General features: G+C 49.8%; 1 protein-coding gene across 1 annotated transcript in view; it reads left to right on the plus strand.

The window, feature by feature from the left end:
- The window catches only part of TLN1 (talin 1), a gene marked incomplete at its 3' end in the record, with an annotated part of 64794 nt that extends 37200 nt beyond the window's left edge, over positions 1 to 27594 (plus strand). Inside the window, 25 exon segments of the mRNA XM_077478233.1 lie at positions 141 to 245; positions 367 to 522; positions 605 to 706; positions 1915 to 1991; positions 3754 to 3934; positions 4157 to 4270; positions 6461 to 6569; positions 7271 to 7479; positions 7564 to 7662; positions 8385 to 8438; positions 12050 to 12217; positions 12298 to 12592; positions 15059 to 15225; positions 15340 to 15468; positions 15606 to 15719; positions 15864 to 15977; positions 16132 to 16266; positions 20829 to 20957; positions 21881 to 21983; positions 22117 to 22325; positions 22555 to 22674; positions 23458 to 23655; positions 24063 to 24202; positions 24291 to 24384; positions 27505 to 27594. Of these exon segments, the coding sequence (XP_077334359.1) occupies positions 141 to 245; positions 367 to 522; positions 605 to 706; positions 1915 to 1991; positions 3754 to 3934; positions 4157 to 4270; positions 6461 to 6569; positions 7271 to 7479; positions 7564 to 7662; positions 8385 to 8438; positions 12050 to 12217; positions 12298 to 12592; positions 15059 to 15225; positions 15340 to 15468; positions 15606 to 15719; positions 15864 to 15977; positions 16132 to 16266; positions 20829 to 20957; positions 21881 to 21983; positions 22117 to 22325; positions 22555 to 22674; positions 23458 to 23655; positions 24063 to 24202; positions 24291 to 24384; positions 27505 to 27594 (3411 nt within the window).
- Between the last annotated feature and the right edge of the window lie 224 nt (positions 27595 to 27818).

Genomic DNA, 27818 nt, shown 5'->3' on the forward strand with positions numbered 1-27818 from the left:
CAAATCCCCCCCCCCCCCCCATGTGTGCTGCTCCTGTATCTTGTACCCGACCTCCACATACCCACCCCCCCCCCCCCCCCTTCACCCCATCTGTTCTCCTACCTGCATCCTGATAGTTCTATGGCTGTCCTCTCTTGTAGGCCCACAAGAATTGTGCAAATATGAGTGAAATTGAAGCCAAGGCACGATACGTGAAGCTGGCCCGGTCCTTGAAGACGTATGGTGTATCCTTCTTTCTGGTGAAGGTGAGCGGGGGAGGTGCTGCTCTGGAATACCTGTTTCCATGTTTTATTTGGTCCGGTTTGGTGTTCTGATTCAGTTTCAGTGTCCTAATACATGTAAATCTTGGCTGTTGTCTTCCTCCAGGAAAAGATGAAAGGGAAGAACAAGCTAGTTCCTCGTCTGTTGGGGATTACGAAGGAATGTGTGATGAGGGTGGATGAGAAGACCAAGGAGGTGATCCAGGAGTGGAACCTCACCAACATCAAACGTTGGGCCGCCTCTCCCAAGAGCTTCACCCTGGTGAGTTGTGAGTCTGCTGTCACCAAAGTGTGTCGTTCCTGCGTTTTCTTGACTGTTTATAAGGAATCTTTTCCTGTCTTAGGACTTTGGAGACTATCAGGATGGATATTACTCAGTGCAGACCACAGAAGGAGAACAGATTGCCCAGCTAATTGCTGGATACATCGATATCATTCTGAAGAAGGTGTGTGTGACCATCTGTCTCATTCATTTGTCCTTTAGCCTTGCTCAGCCTCAGTCATCCAGTAGCCTGGCTTGGCCTCGGGGATCCTCCCAAGAATCCTGGTTTGACCTCAGGGATCCTCCAAGAATCCTGGTTTGACCTCAGGGATCCTCCAAGAATCCTGGTTTGGCCTCAGGGATCCTCCAAGAATCCTGGTTTGGCCTCAGGGATCCTCCAAGAATCCTGGTTTGGCCTCAGGGATCCTCCAAGAATCCTGGTTTGGCCTCAGGGATCCTCCAAGAATCCTGGTTTCACCTCAGGGATCCTCCAAGAATCCTGGTTTGACCTCAGGGATCCTCCCAGAATCCTGGTTTGACCTCAGGGATCCTCCAAGAATCCTGGTTTGGCCTCAGGGATCCTCCAAGAATCCTGGTTTGGCCTCAGGGATCCTCCAAGAATCCTGGTTTGGCCTCGGGGATCCTCCAAGAATCCTGGTTTGGCCTCGGGGATCCTCCAAGAATCCTGGTTTGGCCTCGGGGATCCTCCAAGAATCCTGGTTTGGCCTCGGGGATTCTCCAAGAATCCTGCCTCGACCTCAGTGATCCTCCAAGAGGCCTGACTCGGCCCCGGCAACCTCCAAGGGGGTCCGGCCCCGGGCTCCTCCAAGGAGGTCCGGCCCCAGGCTCCTCCAGTTCAGGTCTGTGAAGTGATGTCACCTCAGAGAGCTGCAAACTTCTTTCATCCCCTTGGAATTGTCTGTCTAGTTGTCCACACACAGGGGTACCATTGATCACCAGACAATAGTCTATAGGACTGTGCAGAGGCTGCTGTGCCAGAACATGGCCGCACACCAACCACCCATCAAATTCCTTTTTACACTGGTCTGTGGATTGTGCCACTAAAGCATTGATCTTCCTATGGTGGACATACATCAAACACCAACAGTAGGAAATTGTCTGCACAATTCCATAGACTGGGGGCATCTGTCTGGGAGAGCCTCTGACTTCTTGCTCCTGCACTTCCTATGTGTGTCTGGTGATCAGTCAAGGCACAAACAATGGGACATGTTCTGTACATTTCCATAGGCTAAGGACATCTACCTGGGAGAGCCCCAGACCTCCTGCTTCAGACAATGCACTTCCTGTAGGTGTCCACTTCATGATGCACGCAACACAATGTACTTCTGTTATTCTGCAACTAACACCCTGTGTCTTCCTTTCTCTTTCTAGAAAAAGAGTAAAGACCACTTTGGTTTGGAGGGAGATGAGGAATCGACCATGTTGGAGGACTCGGTGTCACCCAAGAAGTAAGATGTCTCCCCCCGAAGACTGGACTCTCATTTCTGATCCTATGTTATTTATTGTTGTCATTGAACGTGGCTCCGTGTTCTCCTGGGGAGCTTTGCCAGACAATAAAAATGTCTCCATCCTGGGGGGGTGGCCTCAATGGAAGCCAGATAACCTCCGTCCCCATTATCTTCAAAACTTTAGAATTGAAAGAAATAACAATTAGCAGAACTTATTTGTAGACTGCACAATATCATGTGTATATTGGGTGTTTGCTTCTGGACCTGCCTCTTCCTGGATAGAAGTGACCCCATTATTCAGGCCATCAATATCCAGCACCTCTGCTGTTAAAGCATTAGATGGAAGGTCATAAGCCAGGTTTTCGGGGGACCTCTGAGCTGTCCTGGAATATGATGTAAGGTCGTAGTCCAGATTTTGGAGAGACATGATATGGAAGGTCGTAGTCCTGGTTTTGGGGAGTCATCATATGATGGAAGGTCGTAGTCCTGGTTTTAGGGAGCTTTCATGTGATATAATAGAAGGTCATACTCCAGGCTTTGGCGAGCCTTCATATGATGTGATGGAAGGCCATACTCCACGTTTTGGGGAGCCATCGTGTGATGGAAGGGTCATATTCCAGGTTTTAGGGAGCCATCATATGATATAATGGAAGGTCATAGTTCAGGTTTTAGGGCAATTATATGATTGAAGGTTATATTTCAGGTTTTGGGAACTTCGAGCTGTCATATGATAGAAGGTCATAGTCCAGGTTTTGGGGGAACTCCATGTTATATGGTATAATGGAAGGTCATAATCCAGGCCCATAGTTCAGATTTTGGACATCTCTGACCTGTCATATGATGGCAGGTCATAGGCTAGGTTTGGGAGCCAGTGAGCTGCCATATGACGGAAGGTCGTAATCCAGGTTTGGGGACCTCTGAGCCATCATATGATTGTATTGAAGGTCGTAATCCAGGTTTGGGGACCTCTGAGCCATCATATGATTGTATTGAAGGTCGTAATCCAGGTTTGGGGACCTCTGAGCTATCATATGATTGTATTGAAGGTTGTTATCCAGGTTTGGGGGCCACTGAGCTGTCCTATGATTGAAGGTCATAATCCAGGTTTGGGGACCTCTGAGCCATCATATGATTGTATTGAAGGCCGTAATCCAGGTTTGGGGACCTCTGAGCCATCATATGATTGTATTGAAGGTCGTAATCCAGGTTTGGGGACCTCTGAGCCATCATATGATTGTATTGAAGGTCGTAATCCAGGTTTGGGGACCTCTGAGCCATCATATGATTGTATTGAAGGTCGTAATCCAGGTTTGGGGACCTCTGAGCCATCATATGATTGTATTGAAGGTCGTAATCCAGGTTTGGGGACCTCTGAGCCATCATATGATTGTATTGAAGGTCGTAATCCAGGTTTGGGGACCTCTGAGCCATCATATGATTGTATTGAAGGTCGTAATCCAGGTTTGGGGACCTCTGAGCCATCATATGATTGTATTGAAGGTCGTAATCCAGGTTTGGGGACCTCTGAGCCATCATATGATTGTATTGAAGGTCGTAATCCAGGTTTGGGGACCTCTGAGCCATCATATGATTGTATTGAAGGTCGTAATCCAGGTTTGGGGACCTCTGAGCTATCGTATGATTGGATTGAAGGTTGTTATCCAGATTTGGGGGCCATGTGATGGCAGGTCATAGTCTAGGTTAGGGGGCCCCTGAGCTGTCATATGATGGATGGTAACCTACCTTCTCTGCTCCTCTTCAGGTCCACGCTTCTTCAGCAGCAGTTTAATTCTGTGGGGAAGGTGGAGCATGGCTCTGTAGCTCTTCCAGCCATCATGCGTTCTGGGGCTGGAGGACCTGAAAACTTCCAGGTGGGCTCCATGCCACAGGCTCAGCAGCAGATCACAAGTGGACAGATGCACTGGGGACACATGCCACCACTGGTAAGACTGTGATCATGTTTCATGCCTTCACTCGCTCTTCATTCATCGTCATCTGTCCTCCTCTTCTCTCTGCTCTTCTATCACCTATGACCTGTGTGTACCATATCGTTGAGCACTTGGCTACTACACTGCTCGTCTGTGGAGTCCTTCTTCCCAGCCTATGTCCTTCAGATGATAATGCCCTCAGCTAAAACTCTACTCATTGTTCCTTCTCCTCTGCAGACCTCTGCCCAGCAGGCCCTCACCGGTACGATAAACTCAAGTATGAATGCTGTGAACGCTGCCCAAGCCTCCCTGGATGACTTCGATACTCTGCCACCCCTGGGACAAGATGCCGTGAGTACTGGATGCCATACATGTGTCTGTATAGTCTTCTGTAGTGGGGGACCAGTATACATCACTTTCTGGGTGCTCATTTAGTGTCAGTATTGGCCTCTGGGTGAATGGTCATGTACTTACAGTACAGACCTCAGCAGTAGTTTTGAGGGTCATATAGTGTCAACGTAGTCCTCTGTGGTGTCTGGAAGGTCATATAGTGTCAGTATAGACCTTATCACTGATTGGATGGACGTATAGTGTCAGTATAGACCTTATCAGTGATTGGATGGGCGTATAGTGTCAGTATAGACCTTATCAGTGATTGGATGGGCATATAGTGTCAGTATAGACCTCATCAGTGATTGGATGGACGTATAGTGTCAGTATAGACCTTTTCAGTGATTGGATGGACGTATAGTGTCAGTATAGACCTCTCTGGTGGCTGAATGGACATGTTGTGCTCATCTAGGCCTCAGCAGTAATTGGGATGGACATATAGTGAGAGTATAAGATCTCCATGGAGGCTACATGGCCCAATAGTGTAAGCATAGAGATCGGAAGTGGTTAGAGGGTCACATAGTGTCAATGTAGTCCTCTGTGGTGGTTGGATGGTTAGTATAGACCTCGGTATAGACCTCAGCAGTGGTTGGATGGTTAGTATAGACCTCTGTATAGACCTCAGCAGTGGTTGGATGGTTAGTATAGACCTCTGTATAGACCTCAGCAGTGGTTGGATGGTTAGTATAGACCTCTGTATAGACCTCAGCAGGGGTTGGATGGTTAGTATAGACCTCTGTATAGACCTCAGCAGGGGTTGGATGGTTAGTATAGACCTCTGTATAGACCTCTGTATAGACCTCAGCAGTGGTTGGATGGTTAGTATAGACCTCTGTATAGACCTCAGCAGGGGTTGGATGTTTAGTATAGACCTCTGTATAGACCTCAGCAGTGGTTGGATGGTTAGTATAGACCTCTGTATAGACCTCAGCAGGGGTTGGATGGTTAGTATAGACCTCTGTATAGACCTCAGCAGTGGTTGGATGGTTAGTATAGACCTCTGTATAGACCTCAGCAGGGGTTGGATGGTTAGTATAGACCTCTGTATAGACCTCAGCAGGGGTTGGATGTTTAGTATAGACCTCTGTATAGACCTCAGCAGGGGTTGGATGGTTAGTATAGACCTCTGTATAGACCTCAGCAGGGGTTGGATGGTTAGTATAGACCTCTGTATAGACCTCAGCAGGGGTTGGATGTTTAGTATAGACCTCAGCAGTGGTTGGATGGTTAGTATAGACCTCAGCAGTGGTTGGATGGTTAGTATATACCTCAGCAGTGGTTGGATGGTTAGTATAGACCTCAGCAGTGGTTGGATGTTTAGTATAGACCTCTGTATAGACCTCAGCAGGGGTTGGATGGTTAGTATAGACCTCTGTATAGACCTCAGCAGGGGTTGGATGTTTAGTATAGACCTCTGTATAGACCTCAGCAGTGGTTGGATGGTTAGTATAGACCTCAGCAGTGGTTGGATGGTTGGTATAGACCTCAGCAGTGGTTGGATGGTTAGTATATACCTCAGCAGTGGTTGGATGGTTAGTATAGACCTCAGCAGTGGTTGGATGGTTAGTATAGACCTCAGCAGTGGTTGGATGTTTAGTATAGACCTCTGTATAGACCTCAGCAGGGGTTGGATGGTTAGTATAGACCTCTGTATAGACCTCAGCAGGGGTTGGATGTTTAGTATAGACCTCTGTATAGACCTCAGCAGGGGTTGGATGGTTAGTATAGACCTCTGTATAGACCTCAGCAGTGGTTGGATGGTTAGTATAGACCTCAGCAGTGGTTGGATGGTTGGTATAGACCTCAGCAGTGGTTGGATGGTTAGTATATACCTCAGCAGTGGTTGGATGGTTAGTATAGACCTCAGCAGTGGTTGGATGGTTAGTATAGACCTCAGCAGTGGTTGGATGGTTAGTATAGACCTCAGCAGTGGTTGGATGGTTGGTATAGACCTCAGCAGTGGTTGGATGGTTAGTATAGACCTCTGTATAGACCCCAGCAGTGGTTGGATGGTTAGTATAGTGTCCTCCATAGGGGTGGAATTTTTATTGTCTCCCAGAGAGATTCTTGCTCTAACCATTAGAATAACGATCACCCTGGTGAGAGATTTCTACAGCTGGGTGCTTCATGTGATGACATTTCTCTCTGCAGGCTGCCAAGGCTTGGAGGAAAAACAAGATGGATGAATCCAAACATGAGATCCACTCCCAGGTGGACGCCATCACCGCAGGAACCGCCTCCGTTGTCAACCTGACCGCAGGTGAGATTATCCACATCTGTCCGATGTCTGCTATGAAGGCTTCTGGTTGGACATGTTATAATGGAGATTGTGGGTGGATGATAACGATCCTTCCTTGGGAGCAGGCACATTTACTGGAGGAGTATTACTGTCTCATGGAAAGAGATAGGCGGGCACTGAGTGATGTCATAGTGTCTGACAGAAACCTGACCCTGCCTAAACCTCAAGCATGGAGGAATTGTGGGGATCTCCAGGCCTTCCCCACATATTATCATTTAGCCTCTTGAGCCCCTAAATATCAGAATCTCCGATATGAAGATCTCGTCTGAGGAAATTAGATCATGTATCTTCTCCTTCCACCTCCTCCAACTCTTGGTTGTTACCTAGTATGATGGCGGTCTTGATGGCCAACAAGGTTGCTGCTTTCTAGGTTTGCAGGGTGTACCCCCTCCCCCAGTGTTTACACTGCTGGTTTTGGTAGGTTTGCTTCTGAGGAAGCGACAACTCCAAGCTTTGATGGAGGATCCCATTGTTATGGAAGTTTAGTTTAGAGGAACTGACCTCCATGGCGGTGTGCCGACCCCGATGATTGTGGAGTTGGCAGGCAGTGTCTGTATGATGTGGTGATTTATTGTGGCATAAAAGCAAAGGTCTCTGGGGTGTCGGTCCTGTAAATTGAAGGAGGTGAGTACATTGCTGTAATTGATGCCTCCATTCTGTAGGTGATCCCGCAGACACGGATTACACGGCGGTGGGTTGCGCAGTCACAACCATCAGTTCTAACCTGACGGAGATGTCCCGCGGGGTGAAGCTTCTGGCGGCTTTGATGGAGGATGAGGGAGGCAACGGAAGACAACTTCTCCATGCGGCCAAGAACCTGGCAGGAGCCGTATCTGACCTGCTGAAGACAGCCCAACCCGCCAGCACGGAGGTAAGTACCATCACTGTATATATCCCTATATCCTGTACATAGGTCTATTATACTGCCAATGTTTATACCCAGCTCTGTCTTCAGCCCCGACAGGTCCTCCTCCAGGCAGCCGGTAATGTCGGTCAGACGAGCGGAGAATTACTTCAGCAGATCGGCGAGTGTGACACGGACCCGCGCTTTCAGGTGAGCCGCCATGTTTGTTCCTCTGTTATCTGGATATTCACTGCCAAATAATGGTCCTTCGTATTAGGAGGAATGACCCCCCCCCCCCCAGATCCCAGTCACCCCATTATGTCTGTAGTCCAGTATAATGTCTGGAATATGGCAGCCTTATGTCCAGTATTAGGATGAATGACTCCCCCCAGATCCCAGTCACCCCCATTATGTCTGTAGTCCAGTATAATGTCTGGAATATGGCCGCCTTATGCCCAGTATTAGGATGAATGACTCCCCCAGATCCCAGTCACCCCCATTATATCTGTAGTCCAGTATAATGTCTGGAATATGGCCGCCTTATGCCCAGTATTAGGATGAATGACTCCCCCAGATCCCAGTCACCCCCATTATATCTGTAGTCCAGTATAATGTCTGGAATATGGCCGCCTTATGCCCATTACCAGGTTGATTGACCTTTCCATTCATATTCGGGTTGAACCTGACCGTCTTTATCATCCCAGCTGTGAACCTCACAGAGGCCATACAAGAGACTCATTCCTATGTTTATCTCAGGCTTTTCCTAGTCCCGCCCAGTATAAGGTGGCCCTCCACCTACAATGTACCTCCTGTGTCTCTGCATATTGTCTTCTTCAGTCCGTGTCCCTCTGCTCCACCTTGTCCTGCAATGTTCTCCTCTCCCCAGCTTCAGCTTCCTCTGGCAATATCTGTGTTTTTGTGGATTCCTACAGATCTCTGCAGCCAGGGTCACCCGCACAGCGAACGCGCTGCCTGAGCAGAAAACGGTAACTGGGGAGGCCTGGCTGGGGCCAGCCTCTCTCCCTCCTTCTCTGGATGGTGTTGGGTTTTGGCTTCATGCGGTCTCTTCTCCAGCTTTCCTCACGTTTCCTGTGGGAAGCGGCACTTTGATTTCTTTCCTGATTACAATGTTGGAAGTTGATTGCGGGAAGTTCTCCAAATCATTTCTATTAATCACACAGTAGAAGACTTCTCCGGTGATTGTGCATGCTCACTTCAATCCCTCTCCGACCATTATCACTGATGAAATCAGAGTTTGGGGTAGTCCCTTATAGCCGACTCCGGAGCAGACTTTGGTTCTAGTTTTAGATTGTGTGAGGAAGGTTTAGAAGCTCTATGTGTCCCACCCGGGGAGGTTCCCCACCACTTCTTGTCCTTCTAAGATAGTCTCCAAAGCTTGGTCTAGCTGGTCAGCATAGAAAAATCATACTGTTGGTCAACATTCTGTTTTTTGCTATTGCATATAAAGCCAACCTGCTCTACCACAGCACCTCTGCGGAGAGCCCTCCCTAACCCTGACTAAGTTCTCAGCCTGGCCTCCATATAGATGGCAACAGCCTCTGTAAAGGTCCGGCAACACACAAAGACCCCCAGTGTGAGTCCAACAAACCAAAACATGGCAGCCGCGCAAAACAATTTATAGCTAGTCGGGGGAAGGCACCCGAGTGGGACAATACACAGAAAAATATGAATATTCCTCAGCATTCGACCCAGCTAGCCAATAAATAATACCTCTGACACCAGAAATGAGGAAAACGGGTCAATGGAATGAAAAACCCAGAAAAACCCCACATAGAGTCTAAGCCTGCCCCACTTTTGTTTACTCGCTGGCCTTCCATTGAGGAAATGTCATCACTTCCTGTCTGTCAGCACCCCCTAACCAGGATAGGGTTAGTGATGGTAAATGCTCCCAAAGAAAGCCTAGAACCCAAAGGAGTATCTAACCTCTTCTCACCATCTTAAACTAAAAATATAATCTAGAAATAGTTTTAGGTGGAGGTGGTCTTTGGAGTTGAACTCTGGGCTTTCCTGTAATTGGGTGGTGGGTTCTGGGTGGTCTCAGTGATTGGACTTCTTAGTGGCTAAATAAGAGCTCTCTGTGGGACTGTCCGTTGGTATTGGTGGGTTCTGGATGGTCTCGTTGATCGGCTTCTTGGTGGCTAAATAAGAGTTGTCCATGGGACTGGTGGTTGGTATTGGTGGGTCCTGGATAGTCTAAGAGGGAATTGGCTGCTTAGTGGCTGAAAAAGAGTTCTCTGTGGGACTGTTTGTTGGTATTGATGGGTCCTGGATGGTCTAAGGCAGGGATCTCCAAACTACAGCCCTCCAGCTGTTGCAGAGCTGCACGTCCCATGAGGCATTGTAAAACTCTGACCTTCAAAGACATGACTAGGCATGATGGGAATTGTAGTTCCTAAACAACTGGAGGGCCAGAGTTTGGAGACCCCTGATCTAGGAGGTGGGCTTCTTAGTGGCTGAAGAAGAGTTCTCCATGGGACAATTGGTTGGTATTGTTGGGTTCTCAACATTTCTTAAAGGCTGATGAGTTCTTCATGTGACAGATAGTTTTAGTATGTTCTGGAGAAGTAGCCCGAGCTGAACGTATCCCAGAGAGTGTTTACTTCTAATGTGCTGCACATTTATACTTTTTAATTGGAAACAGCAGCAGATAACCTCGAACTAGTTTGTAGTTCTTATCCATTTCAGATCTAGGCGACAGGCTTTTTTTATGGCGGTCGAGTTCTTAATGGCACCTTTGGTTGGTATTGGTGGATGGTCTAGGTTAGGGTTCACCAATTATTCCAAACAAAGGGGCAGTTTACTGTTCTTCAGGCTTTAGGGGGGCCAGATTGTGGCCAGTTGGGAGGAGAAATGCCCCATTGTTGGTTTTAGTGGGAGCAATATTGTCTCATTATTGGTATGAGTGGGAGGAATCGATGATGTCAGTGGGAGTAATGATGCCCCATCGCTGGTGTCAGCTGGAGGAAAGATTGACCCAATCACCGGATAAGGACAAGCAAAGAGCTGCATCTGGCCCCAGGGTCACAGTTTGGAGACCAGTGGTCTAGGTGATGAGCTTCGCTGAGTACGAGTTCTTCATGGGACCGTAGGTTGGTATTGGCGGATGGTCTAGATCACTGATGGCGAACCTTGGTAACCTTGGTGCTCCACTACACTGCAGAGTGTATGAGCATCATGGGAATGTAGTTCCAAAACATCTGGGGTGCCAAGGTTTGCCATCACTGGTCTAGGTGATGGGCTTCTTAATGGCTGATGCTGAATTCTCCATGGGACTGGTAGTTGGTATTGGTTGGTTCTGAACAGTGTTTAAGTGTTGGACATCTTAATGTCTGATGATGAGTTCTCCATGGGATCTTTGGTTAGTACTGGGGGGTTCTGGATGGTCTTAGTGATGGTCTTAGTGATGGACTTATTTATGGTTGATGAGGAGCTCTCCATGGGACTGTTGGTTGGTATTGGGGGGTTCTGGGTGGCCTTAGTGATGGACTTCTTTATGGTTGATGAGGAGTTCTCCATGGGACTGTTGGTTGGTACTGGGGGGTTCTGGGTGGTCTTAGTGATGGTCTTAGTGATGGACTTATTTATGGTTGATGAGGAGCTCTCCATGGGACTGTTGGTTGGTATTGGGTGGTTCTGGGTGGTCTTAGTGATGGACTTCTTTATGGTTGATGAGCAGTTCTCCATGGGACTGTTGGTTGGTATTGGTGAGATCTGCATGGTCTCAGCGATGGGCTTCCTAAATGCATGGAGTGTTTGTACACCCCGACAATAAACTTCTCTTATTTACTTCCTTTTGGTCTGATAAATATCCTTTTGAGAGCATTCTGTTCAGTAAGAGATAAAAAAAACTACCCGGTGATCCTGCCAGAAATTTTGTGAGCTGATAAATTCTTGCCTGGGCTGCACTCGTCTCAGTTGCAGGTTCAGCAGTAAAGTTGACTGAGTTGAAGAAGGAATGATTGGGAGATTGTAGACCTCTAGTTTTGGTTATCTGTGAATGGGTCCATTCAGAGGTCCTTCCTCAATGGACAAGTTCCCAGCTTGTAGCCATTGTCTATTGATGGAATAGGAGAAGTCAGGTCATGTCTAGTCTGAGGTGTCCATTGGTGGAATAGGAGTAGGCAGGTCATGTCCCGAGATGTCTGTCACGGAGGAGAGTAGTCAGGTCATGTCTAGTTTGAGGTGTCCACCATGAAGAAGTAGGCAGGTCATGTCTAGTTTGAGGTGTCCATCACCCTAATAGAAGTAGACAGGTCATGTCTAGTCTGAGGTATCCATTATGTAGAGTGTAAAAGTCGGGAGGCCTCTATGTTGGGGTTGCCTATAAATCTAATTTGTAATCTCAGTAACTTTTAGCTCCTCTGCTCTGATCGGATAACTGTGGTGTCATTAATGTCTAGTTTTGTTTCTAAAAAAGGTTTCATAGGGGGACCATTTTGTAGGACCAATTGCTTGGTGGTGGGACATTCCACTCACTGGTGACATTCCCCTAATTCTTCCTTGTATAATATGGGTTCGGTGGGTCTTTCTGTGTCTCTGGACTTGCTTTAATTCTCCTCCCCCGTACTCTCTCCAGGACATGCTTATGCAGCTGGCAAAGGCCGTGGCGAGTGCGGCGGCAGCTCTGGTGCTGAAGGCGAAGAATGTAGCCGAGCGGACGGATGACCCCATGCAGCAGGGCCAAGTCATCGCTGCCGCCACGCAGTGCGCACTTTCCACTTCTCAGCTGGTGGCATGCACTAAGGTAAGAGATCTCACGGTGCCTGTCACCCTCCTCCCTTTGCTAAATGTTTGGCACACTAACCACCCATGTCTCCCTCCCAGGTTGTGGCTCCAACCATCAGTTCCCCGGTTTGTCAGGAGCAGCTGTTGGAGGCCGGAAAGCAGGTGGCCAAGTCAGTGGAAGGCTGTGTTGAGTCTTCTAAAGAAGCTACCGGAGACCCGGAACTCCTGAAGGCTGTCGGTGTGGCGGCATCCGCTGTCACCCAGGCGCTCAACGACCTATTGCAACACATCAAGAAGAATGCCACCGGAGGACCTCCAACCGGCAGATATGACCAGGCCACCGATACCATCCTCAATGTGACCGAGAACATCTTCAGCTCTATGGGAGATGCCGGTCAGTCTTTATTCCGAGGAAGTCATTTATAGAGGTTCACTGCAGAGATTTCCATCTATTACTGTCCTGGAAAGGATGTCAGGCAAAGTCGCCCCCTGGGGGAGGAAGTTGGGGGGCAAAGTCACCCCCTGGGGGAGGAAGTTGGGGGGCAAGGAGGAAGTTGGGGGGCAAAGTCACCCCCTGGGGGACTTTAAGGCAGATCTCTAAAACCCCCAAACATTTTATTTTCTGAAAGCAGAGGTGCTGGAGAATAAAATGGTGCTGCTTCTATTTTTTTTATGTCGCATAGGTTAATTTTAGACCCCTGATGTGTCGCCTGCCTTCTGATGAAGCCAACGGAGTGCAGACTGCGCTTCATTCGCTTCTTCCCTGCAAGGGGCACCTCAAACCAAATGTGTCATTTCCAGCTTCACTCCAGCAATGGGAGATCGTGGGAACAGATGTTCGCTGCTCTCCTTCCCCTCCGCCCTGCCATGTAGGACGGCGGAGCCCTGGAAGTATGATGGGGTGGGGTCACATTATGGGGTTAACCTCCCTGGCGGTATGATTATTTCGGATTTTAGGTGCTGGAAGCGGTGCCGTTAAAACGGGACAGACCACTGGGGACAAAAGGGGTTGTGGAATTATTTGATCCAGTGTTGTAATCTGTAAGATGACTGTATGCTGTATCTATACTGTGTTTTTTACTTTTTGAATTCGGCCCCCGAACTCCGTCCCCGTGCATCGCAGCGCTCGCAGGGAACGGAGCCAGGGCACTGTGACGGATCAAGCGAGACACAGCGGCTTGCAGATCGCAGCAGGGAGACATCGCAGGATCCCAGGGGACAAGGTAAATCACCTCTACATGGATCCTGCGATGAGATCCCGGGGGTTACCGCTTTTGGTAGTGAAATCTCACCCCCGAGCCAGACTCGGGAAATACCGCCAGGGAGGTTAATGAAGGATCAGTGGAAAAGAAGTATTCCTGCGCCACGCCAGGGAAATAGAGGGAGATAGGGCACTGCTGCACACACTGAAAGGGAAATATCTGAACCTCGGGGAATAATGAGTAAGAAGGGTAGTGGTGCGCTGTACACAAGGAGGATATATCTATTGATAAAAGCAGTATATTAAATTCGCAATGGGGGGATATCCAGTAAACAATACAGGTCTGGGTATGTCTATGTGACTAGTTTAAACAGCAACACTCATTTCTACTAATAGTCCACAACATAAATACATAAAATAGTGAAAATTCATATAAAATCCAAAGTCCAACGTGTTGCGATCCGATAGTCGCATAAAAGTGCAAATATTCCAATGTGCCACTGTGGCTGATAAAACAATAATGTTCGTTACTATTAGTGTAAAATCTACAACATAAAACCGTGAAATAATAAAAACAAGAAAAAAGAAAAAACACAATATAACATTCAAAAGTGCAGCGTGTTGCGATCCTAAAATCGCATAGAGTGCAGGTGTTCTGCTGTGGTGCACATAGGCAAACCTTCAAACATAAATAATAATTCAGTGACAAAAAATATAAGTGTATCAGACAAAAAGTCAGTTTTCAGTGCAAAGTGCTGCGATTATTCTCAAAATCGCATAGGGTGTGACTTCTTCAACAAGATATATGATGTGGAGCTGTTGCAATGGGAAGGGCAGTGGTGCTGGTGGAAGGGGATATGGCCTTGGTGGTCCCGTATATACCAGTAATGGATGTCCCCTTACCTTACCGCTGTAAGGTAACAGCGTATATATAGAGAGCTTTTCGGCATCCTTTAGCGGAATTTTCCCTTTACTGTGGGGTGCCCAGGTCCTGACCAATGATATGGTCCCTTTTAAAGGGGGTTTCCACTGTGGTATTGCAGTCAGGGTTCCTCAGTGGTGTGGCATATACATGGGTTTAAGCAGAGATGGAGGAAGAATACTCCATAGTGTAAGGCTCGGTTCACACAGGACGCGGCACGACTTGCAGCGCCGCGACCTCAGCGGCGACTTGCAAAATGACTTCTGTATAGAAGTCAATGCAAGTCGCCCGAAGTCATGCCAAAAGTAGTACAGGAACCTTTTTTCTAAGTCGGAGCGACTTGAGTCGCTCCTATTAGAACGGTTCCGTAGTACAGAACGGGGGCGACTTGTCAGGCGGCGAAGTCGCCTGGACGAGTTGCGCCTGTGTGAACCGAGTCTAAAGTGCTTCAACAGGTTTATTGTTATTAAAACAGTTTAAAAATGCTCACAAACAGTCTGTACAAGCCGTGTATAAACGAGCTGCGGGCTCGGTCTACGTCACTTCCTGGTTGCTGTGTCCCGACGCGTGTTCGTCACGTGACTTCATCAGGGGAAGTCTGAATGAAGGATCGCTTTCATTACAAAGCCCTGACCCGTCAAACTGTTAATAACACAATAAAGTTTGTCCGGAGGCGATCTGTAGTCGTAATCGCTCTTGTATGTATGATTTGCGCTCATATTTCGATCGGTCTGTAGGAGAGATGGTGCGACAGGCGCGAATCCTCGCTCAGGCCACGTCGGATCTGGTGGGCGCTATCAAGGCAGACGCCGAGCAGGAGAGCGATCTGGAGAATTCCCGAAAACTTCTCAGCGCTGCCAAACTTCTGGCTGATGCCACGGCTCGGATGGTGGAGGCGGCCAAGGTGCGTTTTCATGCTCTGCCATACCATGATTCTCAGGAGAGGAAGGGGGCGTGGTTTATCTAACCCCCTCCTCTCTCTCTCTCTCTCTCTCTCTCCCCCCCCCCCCCCCTCCAGGGTGCAGCTGCCAATCCGGACAGTGAGGAGCAACAACAGAGGCTGCGCGAAGCTGCGGAGGGCCTGCGCATGGCCACCAACGCCGCCGCACAGAACGCCATCAAGAAGAAGCTGGTGCACAAGCTGGAGGTGCGTGTTCTAGCCGATGACCGATTCCCGGAAATGTCCCCAACTGGGTGGAGTCTGACTGATCAGGGGCGGAGCTTTATGTCAACAACAAATCATTCACCCTGCTTGTTTCTTGTTTTTTTATTTTTTTATTTCAGCAAGCAGCCAAGCAGGCGGCCGCTTCAGCCACGCAAACCATTGCCGCCGCGCAGAACGCCGCATCCAGCAACAAGAACCCCGCCGCCCAGCAACAGCTGGTGCAAAGCTGCAAGGTGTGTGATCTGCACGCCGCCATTCCTGGCTTCTGTGCTGTATAGGCCGGTTTGTCCTCCACCCCCCGCCCCCACCTGGTGGGACATTACAGAGAACCTTTTATGTGACGTGTCCTCCCATTCATGGTTATCTTTCTCCCGCAGGTTGTGGCAGAGCAGATCCCGATGTTGGTTCAGGGAGTTCGAGGCAGCCAATCGCAGCCAGAGAGTCCGAGCGCCCAACTGTCCCTCATCAGTGCCAGCCAGAACTTCCTGCAGGTGGCGTATTTATACCGTCTGATATCACCTTGTATGGTGTGACCGCCTCGGTCTGAGGAAGCCGCACCCCGTGTGTCATGGTGAACCCCGACTGTCTTCTCTATCCCTTCTTCTCCCAGACACCAAACTCACCGTGTTCTTCCTCTCATTACAGCCTGGCGGTAAACTGATGGCTGCCGGGAAGTCGGCCGTCCCGACCGTCTCGGATCCGGCGTCCGCCATGCAGCTTGGTCAATGCATAAAGAACTTGGCTGCCGCTCTGGCTGAGCTCCGCACCGCTGCACAGAAGGTACGGTTATCATTCGTATAGATAGTTGTTGCCCAGCATAGATTTGGGGTGGGGGGGCGGGGTCTCGTTATACGGGTGCATCTCGTCAAATTAGAATATCATCAAAAGGTGAATGAATTTCAGTAATTCAATTCAAAAAACTGAAACTGATATATTTTATATAGATTTGTTACACACAGCGCGATATATTATTTCATGAGGATGATTCTGGCTTACAGCGAGTGACACCCCAAAATTCAGTATCTCAGAAAATCGGAATATTACAAAAAATACCACAAAAAAAAAAGTATTTTTAATCCAGAAATGTTGTCTTAGTGAGAAGTCTGTCCATGTACAGTATAGGATGCACTCAGTAGTTGGTCGGGGCTCCTTTTGTATGAATTGCGGCATCGATGCGGCGTGGCATGGAGGAGATCAGCCCGTGGCACTGCTGAGGTGTTATGGAAGCCCAGGTCCTTCACCTGGTCTGCATTGTTGGGTCTGATGTCTCTCATCTTCCACAGATTCTCTATGGGATTTAGGTCGGGGCGAGTTTGCTGGCCAATCAAGCACAGTGATCACGTGACCAGGTATTGGTAGCTTTGACAGTGTGGGCAGGCGCCAGGTCCTGCTGGAAAATGAAATCCGCATCGCCATGGATCTGGTCAGCAGGGGGCAGCATTAAGTGATCCAGACTTTCCTGCTAGAGGGCGCCACTGACTGTGGACTTGATGAAGCTTTATTGATGTGCCTGGCAAATATGGGCGGCACAGTGGAGTAGTGGGCGGCACAGTGGAGTAGTGGGCGGCACAGTGGAGTAGTGGGCGGCACAGTGGAGTAGTGGGCGGCACAGTGGAGTAGTGGGCGGCACAGTGGAGTAGTGGGCGGCACAGTGGAGTAGTGGGCGGCACAGTGGAGTAGTGGGCGGCACAGTGGAGTAGTGGGCGGCACAGTGGAGTAGTGGGCGGCACAGTGGAGTAGTGGGCGGCACAGTGGAGTAGTGGGCGGCACAGTGGAGTAGTGGGCGGCACAGTGGAGTAGTGGGCGGCACAGTGGAGTAGTGGGCGGCACAGTGGAGTAGTGGGCGGCACAGTGGAGTAGTGGGCGGCACAGTGGAGTAGTGGGCGGCACAGTGGAGTAGTGGGCGGCACAGTGGAGTAGTGGGCGGCACAGTGGAGTAGTGGGCGGCACAGTGGAGTAGTGGGCGGCACAGTGGAGTAGTGGGCGGCACAGTGGAGTAGTGGGCGGCACAGTGGAGTAGTGGGAGGCACAGTGGAGTAGTGGGAGGCACAGTGGAGTAGTGGGCGGCACAGTGGAGTAGTGGGCGGCACAGTGGAGTAGTGGGCGGCACAGTGGAGTAGTGGGCGGCACAGTGGAGTAGTGGGCGGCACAGTGGAGTAGTGGGCGGCACAGTGGAGTAGTGGTTATCACTCTCGCCTAGTGGTAAAAAGGGTCGCTGGTTCGAATCCCAACCAGGACACTGCCTGCCTGGAGTTTGCATGTTCTCCCTGTGCCTGTGTGGGTTTCCTCCGGGTACTCCAGTTTCCTCCCACACTCCAAAGACATGCAGGTAGGTTAATTGGCTTCTGTCCAAAATTGGCCCTAGTATATGAATGGGGACCTTGGATTGTGGCCCCTTGAGGGTAGGGACCGATGAGAGTGTGCAATGTACAGAGATGGGGACAATTGTAGACACTCTCAGGTTGAACTGGATGGACTGGTGTCTTTATTCAACCTTACTAACTATGAAACTATGAAGTGCTGGTTGCCATTACCACCTCTGACTTCAGCGAGATTAGGGCTGGGGTTAGGTGAAGGTTCATACAGGTCTCTGCCACACATGGATATTGTACCACAATCACATCACTATCTGACCAACCCCAGCAGATGACACGGCTCCCCAAATCATCACTGACTGTGGAAACTTCACACTGGACATCATGCATCTTGGATTCTGTGCCTCTCCACTCCTCCTCCTCCAGGCTCTGGGATCGCGATTTCCGATTTCAATTCAGAATTTTCCACTGTCCGTGATAATTTGGGAAGCCGTGTCATCTGCTGGTGTTGGTCAGATTGTCATGTGATTGTGGTACAATATCCATCTGTGGCAGAGACCTGTATGGACCTTCACCTGACCCCAGCCCTAATCTCACAGAAGCTTTCGATGGTCATGGCAACCAGCACTTCATATTGCCAGACACATCGATAAAGCTTTAGTTGTTGGTGCCAGAGATCACCATCTGAAGTACCATGCCATTTTGGAATTTTTGTACATTGAACCCCCTGTGGCCCAATGCGGTGTGAGATCAGCTCCGTGGTCTGCTAGGATGAGGCCAGTCTCGGTCATCTTGTGTGAAGTTCTGGTGAGGTTACAGGCTGTCTTTAGAACTGATTATTTAGGGCTCCTCTTATACTCAATAGATGGATCTAGTTATAAACCTGTGTGCCCTGGTGACGGAATATTGTAGTCTTGCTGGATAATGCCTCACTGAAGGTTCTGTATGATTTTAGGATTTGTGGTCCGGTCTGATCATGGCCCCTCGGGTTTGGCTGAGGTCTTGGTCTGGTTATGGCCCCTCGGGTTTGGCTGAGGTCTTGGTCTGGTCATGGAGCCTCGGGTTTGGCTGAGGTCTTGGTCTGGTTATAGAGCCTCGGGTTTGGCTGAGGTCTTGGTCTGGTTATGGAGCCTCGGGTTTGGCTGAGGTCTTGGTCTGGTTATAGAGCCTCGGGTTTGGCTGAGGTCTTGGTCTGGTTATGGCCCCTCGGGTTTGGCTGAGGTCTTGGTCTGGTCATGGAGCCTCGGGTTTGGCTGAGGTCTTGGTCTGGTTATAGAGCCTCGGGTTTGGCTGAGGTCTTGGTCTGGTTATGGAGCCTCGGGTTTGGCTGAGGTCTTGGTCTGGTCATGGAGCCTCGGGTTTGGCTGAGGTCTTGGTCTGGTCATGGAGCCTCGGGTTTGGCTGAGGTCTTGGTCTGGTTATGGAGCTGTGTAGTTTAGAGTCAGGTTGAGTGATATCGGAGTGGGAGTTGGGTGCTATGGAGATGGGTTTGAGTGAGGTCTCAGTCTATTTACAGGATGAATGTTCGTAATTTGGGGCCGGGATTGGATGAGGTTTGGTCTGGTTATGGAGCTTTGTGATTTGGAACAGGGATTGGGTGAGATCTTATTTTAGTTGTAGAGTTAGATGATTCTCGGCTAGGATTGGATGAGGTTTGGTCTGATAATGATCCTAAAGGTTGGATGAGGCTTGATCAGGTTATAAAGCTGGGTGAATTTGGGCAGGGGTTGGATGAGGTTTGGTTTTTGAGCTGGGGTTGGATGAGGTCTTGGCCTAGTTGTGGAGATGTATTATTTGAAAGGGGTTGGGTGAGGTCTTATTTTAGTTATGGAGTTGGTTGATTCTGGGCAGGGATTGGATGTGGTTTGGTCCTGTTATAGAGCTGGGGATTTGGGGCAGTTTATCTGGTTATAGAGGTGGTGGTTTGAAGCAGTGATTGGGTGAAGTTTTGTCTGGTTATATGGGGCTTTGTAGTTATAGATCAGGGGTTGGGTGAGGTTTATTCTGGTTGTGGACCTATGTGATTTTGGAGCAGGGGTTGGATGAGGTCTTGGTCTGGCTATAGAGCTGTATGGTTAGTAGAGGTGTAATGGAGCTGTGTGGTTTGGAGCCAGAATTGGGCAGGGATCCTGATTTGTTATAGATTTTGTATGGTTTGAAGTGGTCTTGGTCTGGGTATAGAGCTATTTGGTTTGTAGAGGTCTCGGTCTGGTTGCGGAGATGTGTGATTTGGCATAGAGGTTAGGCGAGGTTTGGAGGCGGGATTGGGTGAGGAGTCTGATTTCTTATAGAGCTGTATGATGAGGTTTTGGTCTGGATATAGAGCTGTATGGTTGGTGGTGGTCTCAGTCTGGTAATGGGGATGGATGATTGGTAGAGGTTTTGGTCTGGCTATAGAGCTGTATGGTTGGTAGAGGTCTCGGCCTGGTATTGGGGCTGTATGGTTGGTAGAGGTCTCGGTCTGGTATTGGGGCTGTATGGTTGGTAGAGGTCTCGGTCTGGTATTGGGGCTGTATGGTTAGTAGAGGTCTTGGTCTGGTAATGGGGCTGTATGGTTGGTAGAGGTCTTGGTCTGGTATTGGGGCTGTATGGTTAGTAGAGGTCTCGGTCTGGTAATGGGGCTGTATGGTTGGTAGAGGTCTCGGTCTGGTATTGGGGCTGTATGGTTGGTAGAGGTCTCGGTCTGGTAATGGGGCTGTATGGTTGGTAGAGGTTTTGGTCTGGCTATATAGAGCTGTATTGTTGGTAGAGGTCTCGGTCTGGTAATGGGGCTGTATGGTTGGTAGAGGTCTTGGTCTGGATATAGAGCTGTATTGTTGGGTTAGGTCTTGGTCTGGTAATGGGGGCTGTGTGGTTGGTAGAGGTCTTGGTCTAGATATAATAGCTGTATGGTTTGGAGTAGAGGTTAGGAGAGATCTTGTTATGAAGCTGTAGGGTTCTGCTCAGATATCTGGTCCTGTCTCAGTCTGATTTACAGAGCAGTGTGGTGTTTGTGGTTTTTTTTTTATGACTTTTTGTCCCCCTCAGGCACAGGAAGCATGTGGACCTCTGGAGATCGACTCTGCACTGAACCTCATCCGTTCCCTGGAACAAGACCTACAGGAGGCCAAAGCAGCCGCCAGAGAGGGCAAACTGCAGCCGCTGCCCGGGGAGACGGTGAGCCTTTATCTTTGTGGTTTGTTGATGGGGAGATTGTGTGAAGACGGTTGTGTCGGGATAAGTGACCATTTGTGTGTCGGGATAAGTGACCATTGTGTGTCGGGATAAGTGACCATTGTGTGTCGGGATAAGTGACCATTGTGTGTCGGGATAAGTGACCATTGTGTGTCGGGATAAGTGACCATTGTGTGTCGGGATAAGTGACCATTGTGTGTCGGGATAAGTGACCATTGTGTGTCGGGATAGTGACCATTGTGTGTCGGGATAGTGACCATTGTGTGTCGGGATGGTGGGGACATTGTGTGTCAGGATGGTTGGGACATTGTGTGTCAGGATGGTTGGGACATTGTGTGTCGGGATAGTGACCATTGTGGGTCAGGATGGTGGGGACATTGTGGGTCAGGATGGTGGGGACATTGTGGGTCAGGATGGTTGGGACATTGTGGGTCAGGATGGTGGTGACATTGTGTGTCGGGATGGTTGGGACATTGTGTGTCGGGATGGTGGGGACATTGTGTGTCGGGATGGTGGGGACATTGTGTGTCGGGATGGTGGGGACATTGTGTGTCGGGATGGTGGGGACATTGTGTGTCAGGATGGTGGGGACATTGTGTGTCGGGATAGTGACCATTGTGGGTCAGGATGGTGGGGACATTGTGGGTCAGGATGGTGGGGACATTGTGGGTCAGGATGGTTGGGACATTGTGGGTCAGGATGGTTGGGACATTGTGGGTCGGGATGGTGGGGACATTGTGGGTCGGGATGGTGGGGACATTGTGGGTCGGGATGGTGGGGACATTGTGGGTCGGGATGGTGGGGACATTGTGGGTCGGGATGGTGGGGACATTGTGTGTCAGGATGGTGAGGACATTGTGTGAAGATGGTTGTGTGTCCGCATGGTGATCATTGTACTTCTACAGATGGAGAAATGCTCACAAGATCTGGGAAGCAGCACCAAGGCAGTGAGTTCTTCCATCGCACAGCTTCTGGGCGAGATTGTCCATGGAAATGAGAATTACACAGGTAGGTGGAGGTGATGTCTCCTTCTCTCTGTATTATCCTCAACTCGCCTTTTTTTGTTTCGTGTCTGTGGTTTATCTCTTTTTCCTGACCCACCTATATGTCCTCTGTAAACCCGTCATCTCCCCCTTGGCAGGACGTGCTGCCCGTGATGTTGCCCAGGCCCTGCGTTCCCTGGCTCAGGCCAGCCGTGGAGTGGCTGCCATGTCTGGAGATCCGGCGGTGCAGAACGCTATGTTGGAGTGCGCTGGAGATGTCATGGATAAGGCTGGAAACCTCATTGAAGAAGCTAAGAGAGCTGTGGGAAAGCCGGCGGATGCGGAGAGTCAGCAGAGATTGGCTCAGGTCTCTGAACATTTTATTACTTTTTCTTGTTGTTTTCTTCATTTCTACCACATAAGTTATTTTCACTTCACCCTCTGCACACTACCAGTCTGCTGCCCCAAGTGCTGGGATGAGGGGTGGTTTGTATTCCCAGATCTTCCCAGCATGTTGTCTTTTCCGCACACTGACCCATCCATACCTGATGTGTTTTTGGTAATTAGTGATTGGATTGCCTTCTGTCTCCACACAGGTGGCCAAGGCCGTGTCTCAGGCTCTGAGCCGATGCGTTACTTGTCTTCCAGGACAGAGAGATGTGGATGCCGCTATAAAGAGCATCGGAGAAGCCAGCAAGAAACTCCTGGCCACATCTGTAAGTGCTTCTCATGTCTTCCTCTCCTGTTCCTTGTCTCTGATTTCCTCCTCCACCTGCTACCAAGAGACATCTCTATGGTCCTTTAATGTCCATCCTCCTCCACCTTCTACTAGATGGTCTTTGGTCTTCTAATGTTCATTTTCCTTCGCCTTCTACTAAGTGGCCTCTCTACGGTCCTTTAATGTCTAGCCCCCTCCACCTGCTACTAAGTGACATCTCTATGGTCCTCTAATGTCTAGCCTCCTCCACCTTCTACTAAGTGACCTCTCTATGGTCCTCTAATGTCTAGCCCCCTCCACCTGCTACTAAGTGACCTCTCTATGGTCCTCTAATGTCTAGCCTCCTCCACCTTCTACTAAGTGACCTCTCTATGGTCCTCTAATGTCTAGCCTCCTCCACCTTCTACTAGATGACCTCTCTATGGTCCCCTAATGTCCATTTTCCTCTACCTTCTACTAAGTGACCTCTCTATGGTCCTCCTAATGTCCATCCTCCTCCACCTTCTACTGAGTGACCTCTCTATGGTCCTTTAATGTCTATCCTCCTCCTCCTTCTACTAAGTGACATCTCTATGGTCCTTTTAATGTCTATCCTCCTCCTCCTTCTACTAAGTGACATCTCTATGGTCCTTTTAATGTCTATCCTCCTCCTCCTTCTACTAAGTGACATCTCTATGGTTCTCTAGCGTCCGTCCTCAGGATCCTTGTCTTTTGAATCTGTTTTTCAGCTGATCACGCCGTCTTCCTTTGCTCACTCTTTATTGCCTCCTTATCTCCTCAGTTCCCCCCCAGCACCAAGACTTTCCAGGAAGCTCAAGGCCAGCTGAACCAGGCTGCTGTCGGCCTTAACCAGTCAGCCAATGAACTAGTGCAAGCTTCCCGGGGAACGCCTCAGGATCTCGCCAAGGCTTCTGGGAAGTATGGCCATGACTTCAATGAGTTCCTTCAGGCTGGAGTGGAGATGGCGGGACAGTCACAGGTAGATGGGATTCCATAACTCGTTGGGTGGTACAGACTCGCCAGCTTTTTTATCATCCTGTGTGTTGATGTAATTATTCGGATGAAAGTGATCTCAGGGGTCCTTGCATGTCTTCAGAGGTTGGGCCTTCGGGTCGTATTGTGTTTCTGGAGTAGTCTGTAGGTGCTCTGCACTTGGACTCAAATGCATGGGTCTGTGTCACATGACCACGTAGCACTCTGAGGGTCCCTCTAATGTAACATTCAGCTTCTGGAATTCTGTGTTTCAAAATTCCATCATAGATAATGTTGGGTCTATAGTAATAAGGTTATTAGATGTATATGAGGTATATGTGCCCAGATAATGAGGTGATTGGAGTACGCGTCATTACCTCTATTATCTCCTTCATGTGTCCTCTCCATCCACAGAACAAGGAGGACCAGGCCCAAGTGGTCTCCAACCTCAAGAGCATTTCTCTGTCATCCAGCAAGTTGTTACTGGCAGCTAAAGCACTTTCCGCGGATCCCGCCGCTCCCAACCTGAAGAGCCAGCTGGCGGCCGCAGCCAGGTATGTGGTAGGAATTGTCTCCTTCCAGTATCTTCATAACACAATGGATGTGCATGTGATACCTACAGATCTGTCTGTGTTTCCCCAGGGCTGTGACTGACAGTATCAATCAGCTGATCACCGTGTGTACCCAGCAAGCTCCAGGACAGAAGGAGTGTGACAACGCTCTACGTGAGCTGGAGGTAAGTTCCTGCTTATTGGTGGGACATGTGTTCGAAGGAATCCCTTCTGTGTAGCAGGATCTCATCTGTGTAGCGGGATCTCATCTGTGTATCGGGATCTCATCTGTGTAGCGGGATCTCATCTGTGTAGCGGGATCTCCTCTGTGTAGCGGGATCTCCTCTGTGTAGCGGGATCTCCTCTGTGTAGCAGGGTCTCCTCTGTGTAGAAGGGTCGCCTCTGTGTAGCAGGGTCGCCTCTGTGTAGCAGGGTCTCCTCTGTGTAGCAGGGTCTCCTCTGTGTAGCAGGGTCTCCTCTGTGTAGCAGGGTCTCCTCTGTGTAGCAGGGTCTCCTCTGTGTAGCAGGGTCTCCTCTGTGTAGAAGGGTCTCCTCTGTGTAGAAGGGTCTCCTCTGTGTAGAAGGGTCTCCTCTGTGTAGAAGGGTCTCCTCTGTGTAGAAGGGTCTCCTCTGTGTAGAAGGGTCTCCTCTGTGTAGAAGGGTCTCCTCTGTGTAGAAGGGTCTCCTCTGTGTAGAAGGGTCTCCTCTGTGTAGAAGGGTCTCCTCTGTGTAGAAGGGTCTCCTCTGTGTAGAAGGGTCTCCTCTGTGTAGAGATCGGATCTCACCTGTGTAGAGATCGGATCTCACCTGTGTAGAGATCGGATCTCACCTGTGTAGAGATCGGATCTCACCTGTGTAGAGATCGGATCTCACCTGTGTAGAGATCGGATCTCACCTGTGTAGAGATCGGATCTCACCTGTGTAGAAGGATCTCATCTGTGAGAGCGGGCTCTGCCCTGAGTAGAAGGCTCTGCCCTGAGTAGAAGGCTCTGCCCTGAGTAGAAGGCTCTGCCCTGAGTAAGCGGGATCTGCCCTGAGTAAGCGGGATCTGCCCTGAGTAAGCGGGATCTGCCCTGAGTAAGCGGGATCTGCCCTGAGTAGAAGGCTCTGCCCTGAGTAAGCGGGATCTGCCCTGAGTAAGCGGGATCTGCCCTGAGTAAGCGGGATCTGCCCTGAGTAGAAGGCTCTGCCCTGAGTAGAAGGCTCTGCCCTGAGTAGAAGGCTCTGCCCTGAGTAAGCGGGATCTGCCCTGAGTAAGCGGGATCTGCCCTGAGTAAGCGGGATCTGCCCTGAGTAAGCGGGATCTGCCCTGAGTAAGCGGGATCTGCCCTGAGTAAGCGGGATCTGCCCTGAGTAGAAGGATCTGCCCTGAGTAAGCGGGATCTGCCCTGAGTAGGGGGGCTCTGCCCTGAGTAGGGGGGCTCTGCCCTGAGTAGGGGGGCTCTGCCCTGAGTAGGGGGGCCCTGCCCTGACTAGGGGGGCCCTGCCCTGAGTAGAAGGCTCTGCCCTGACTAAGCGGTATCTGCCCTGACTAAGCGGTATCTGCCCTGAGTAGAGGGCTCTGCCCTGAGTAGAGGGCTCTGCCCTGAGTAGAAGGCTCGTAGAAGGCTCTGCCCTGAGTAGAAGGCTCTGCCCTGAGTAGAAGGCTCTGCCCTGAGTAGAGGGATCTGCCCTGAGTAAGCGGGATCTGCCCTGAGTAAGCGGGATCTGCCCTGAGTAAGCGGGATCTGCCCTGAGTAGAAGGCTCTGCCCTGAGTAGAAGGCTCTGCCCTGAGTAGAAGGCTCTGCCCTGAGTAGAAGGCTCTGCCCTGAGTAAGCGGGATCTGCCCTGAGTAAGCGGGATCTGCCCTGAGTAAGCGGGATCTGCCCTGAGTAAGCGGGATCTGCCCTGAGTAAGCGGGATCTGCCCTGAGTAGAAGGCTCTGCCCTGAGTAGAAGGCTCTGCCCTGAGTAGAAGGCTCTGCCCTGAGTAGGGGGGCTCTGCCCTGAGTAGGGGGGCTCTGCCCTGAGTAGGGGGGCTCTGCCCTGAGTAGGGGGGCTCTGCCCTGAGTAGGGGGGCTCTGCCCTGAGTAGGGGGGCTCTGCCCTGACTAGGGGGGCCCTGCCCTGACTAGGGGGGCCCTGCCCTGAGTAGAAGGCTCTGCCCTGACTAAGCGGTATCTGCCCTGACTAAGCGGTATCTGCCCTGAGTAGAGGGCTCTGCCCTGAGTAGAGGGCTCTGCCCTGAGTAGAGGGCTCTGCCCTGAGTAGAAGGCTCGTAGAAGGCTCTGCCCTGAGTAGAAGGCTCTGCCCTGAGTAGAAGGCTCTGCCCTGAGTAGAAGGCTCTGCCCTGAGTAAGCGGGATCTGCCCTGAGTAAGCGGGATCTGCCCTGAGTAAGCGGGATCTGCCCTGAGTAAGCGGGATCTGCCCTGAGTAAGCGGGATCTGCCCTGAGTAAGCGGGATCTGCCCTGAGTAAGCGGGATCTGCCCTGAGTAAGCGGGATCTGCCCTGTGTAAGCGGGATCTGCCCTGGTTATCATTTGAGAGTCATTTCCTCTCATGAGATCAGTGTATATTGTATTAGGAGTATCATGCAGATACTTCCATAAGGAGGGATGAAGTAGACCTGCATTGTCACCATGGCTTTCCCTTTCCACCACAATCCCTGGAAATCTCCCCCCTTCATTGTCTCGTGTGGTCTTTGCTTCAGAGAGCATGACAACCAGACAGGACCAGACTCTTCATGGCTCTGCCGGAACCCCTCTTCTCTGGGGCAATTCTGACACCATTGGGATAGTAAAGTCCGAGGATTACAAGAGAGGGGTCATCTCATGATTGTAGTGATGGTGTGAAATGTCTGAGGTCTGTATAATGTATGTTGTGTATGTACAGTCTGATCCTCCATATATATTACAGGTCATCTCATATGTAGGAGATGTTCTAGTGAACAGCCTGATCATGTATGGTTGTGTACCATCTCTGAGCCCCTACAGTGTGTGTGTGTGTATGTGTGTGTGTGTGTGTATATATATATATATATATATATATAAACATTTATATATGAGGAAAAAAAAACAGTGGATTATATTGGGAGTCCACCCCGACACTGATCTACACAAAAAGAATCGGACGAGCAGAGGAAGTAACCCACCGTATTTTTTGGTTTTATTATATATATATATATATATATATATATATATATATATATATATATATATATATATATATATACATACACACACACGCATACATAGTCCCATCTTTATCTTATTTCTGTACTGTGTCGCACACAAGGCTTTAATCAGATTTATCTTCTGTCATTACAGACGGTCCGAGAACTCCTCCAGAACCCGACAGAGCCAGTCAACGACCAGTCCTACTTCCAATGCCTGGACAGCGTCATGGAGAACTCCAAGGTCCTGCTCAGGGCCCCTAACTGTACAGTCTGTGTGTCTCCCCGGTCCCTAGAATGGGGACATAGCTTAGTATAGCCCCATCTTTCCCCTCCTCCATCTTATTATGTGTCTCATTGGGACATAGCTTAGCATCCAACTTTTATTTCAAGATATTACAAGATACAAAACGCATATTTCCTATACCGTCACACCACATTCTATATGTTCTCTGTTGTATGACGATG

The sequence above is a fragment of the Lithobates pipiens genome, unplaced genomic scaffold (assembly GCF_037356315.1).
Source record: "Lithobates pipiens isolate NorthernLeopardFrog02 unplaced genomic scaffold, aLitPip1_a1.2 Scaffold_13, whole genome shotgun sequence".
NCBI lineage: Eukaryota > Metazoa > Chordata > Amphibia > Anura > Ranidae > Lithobates > Lithobates pipiens.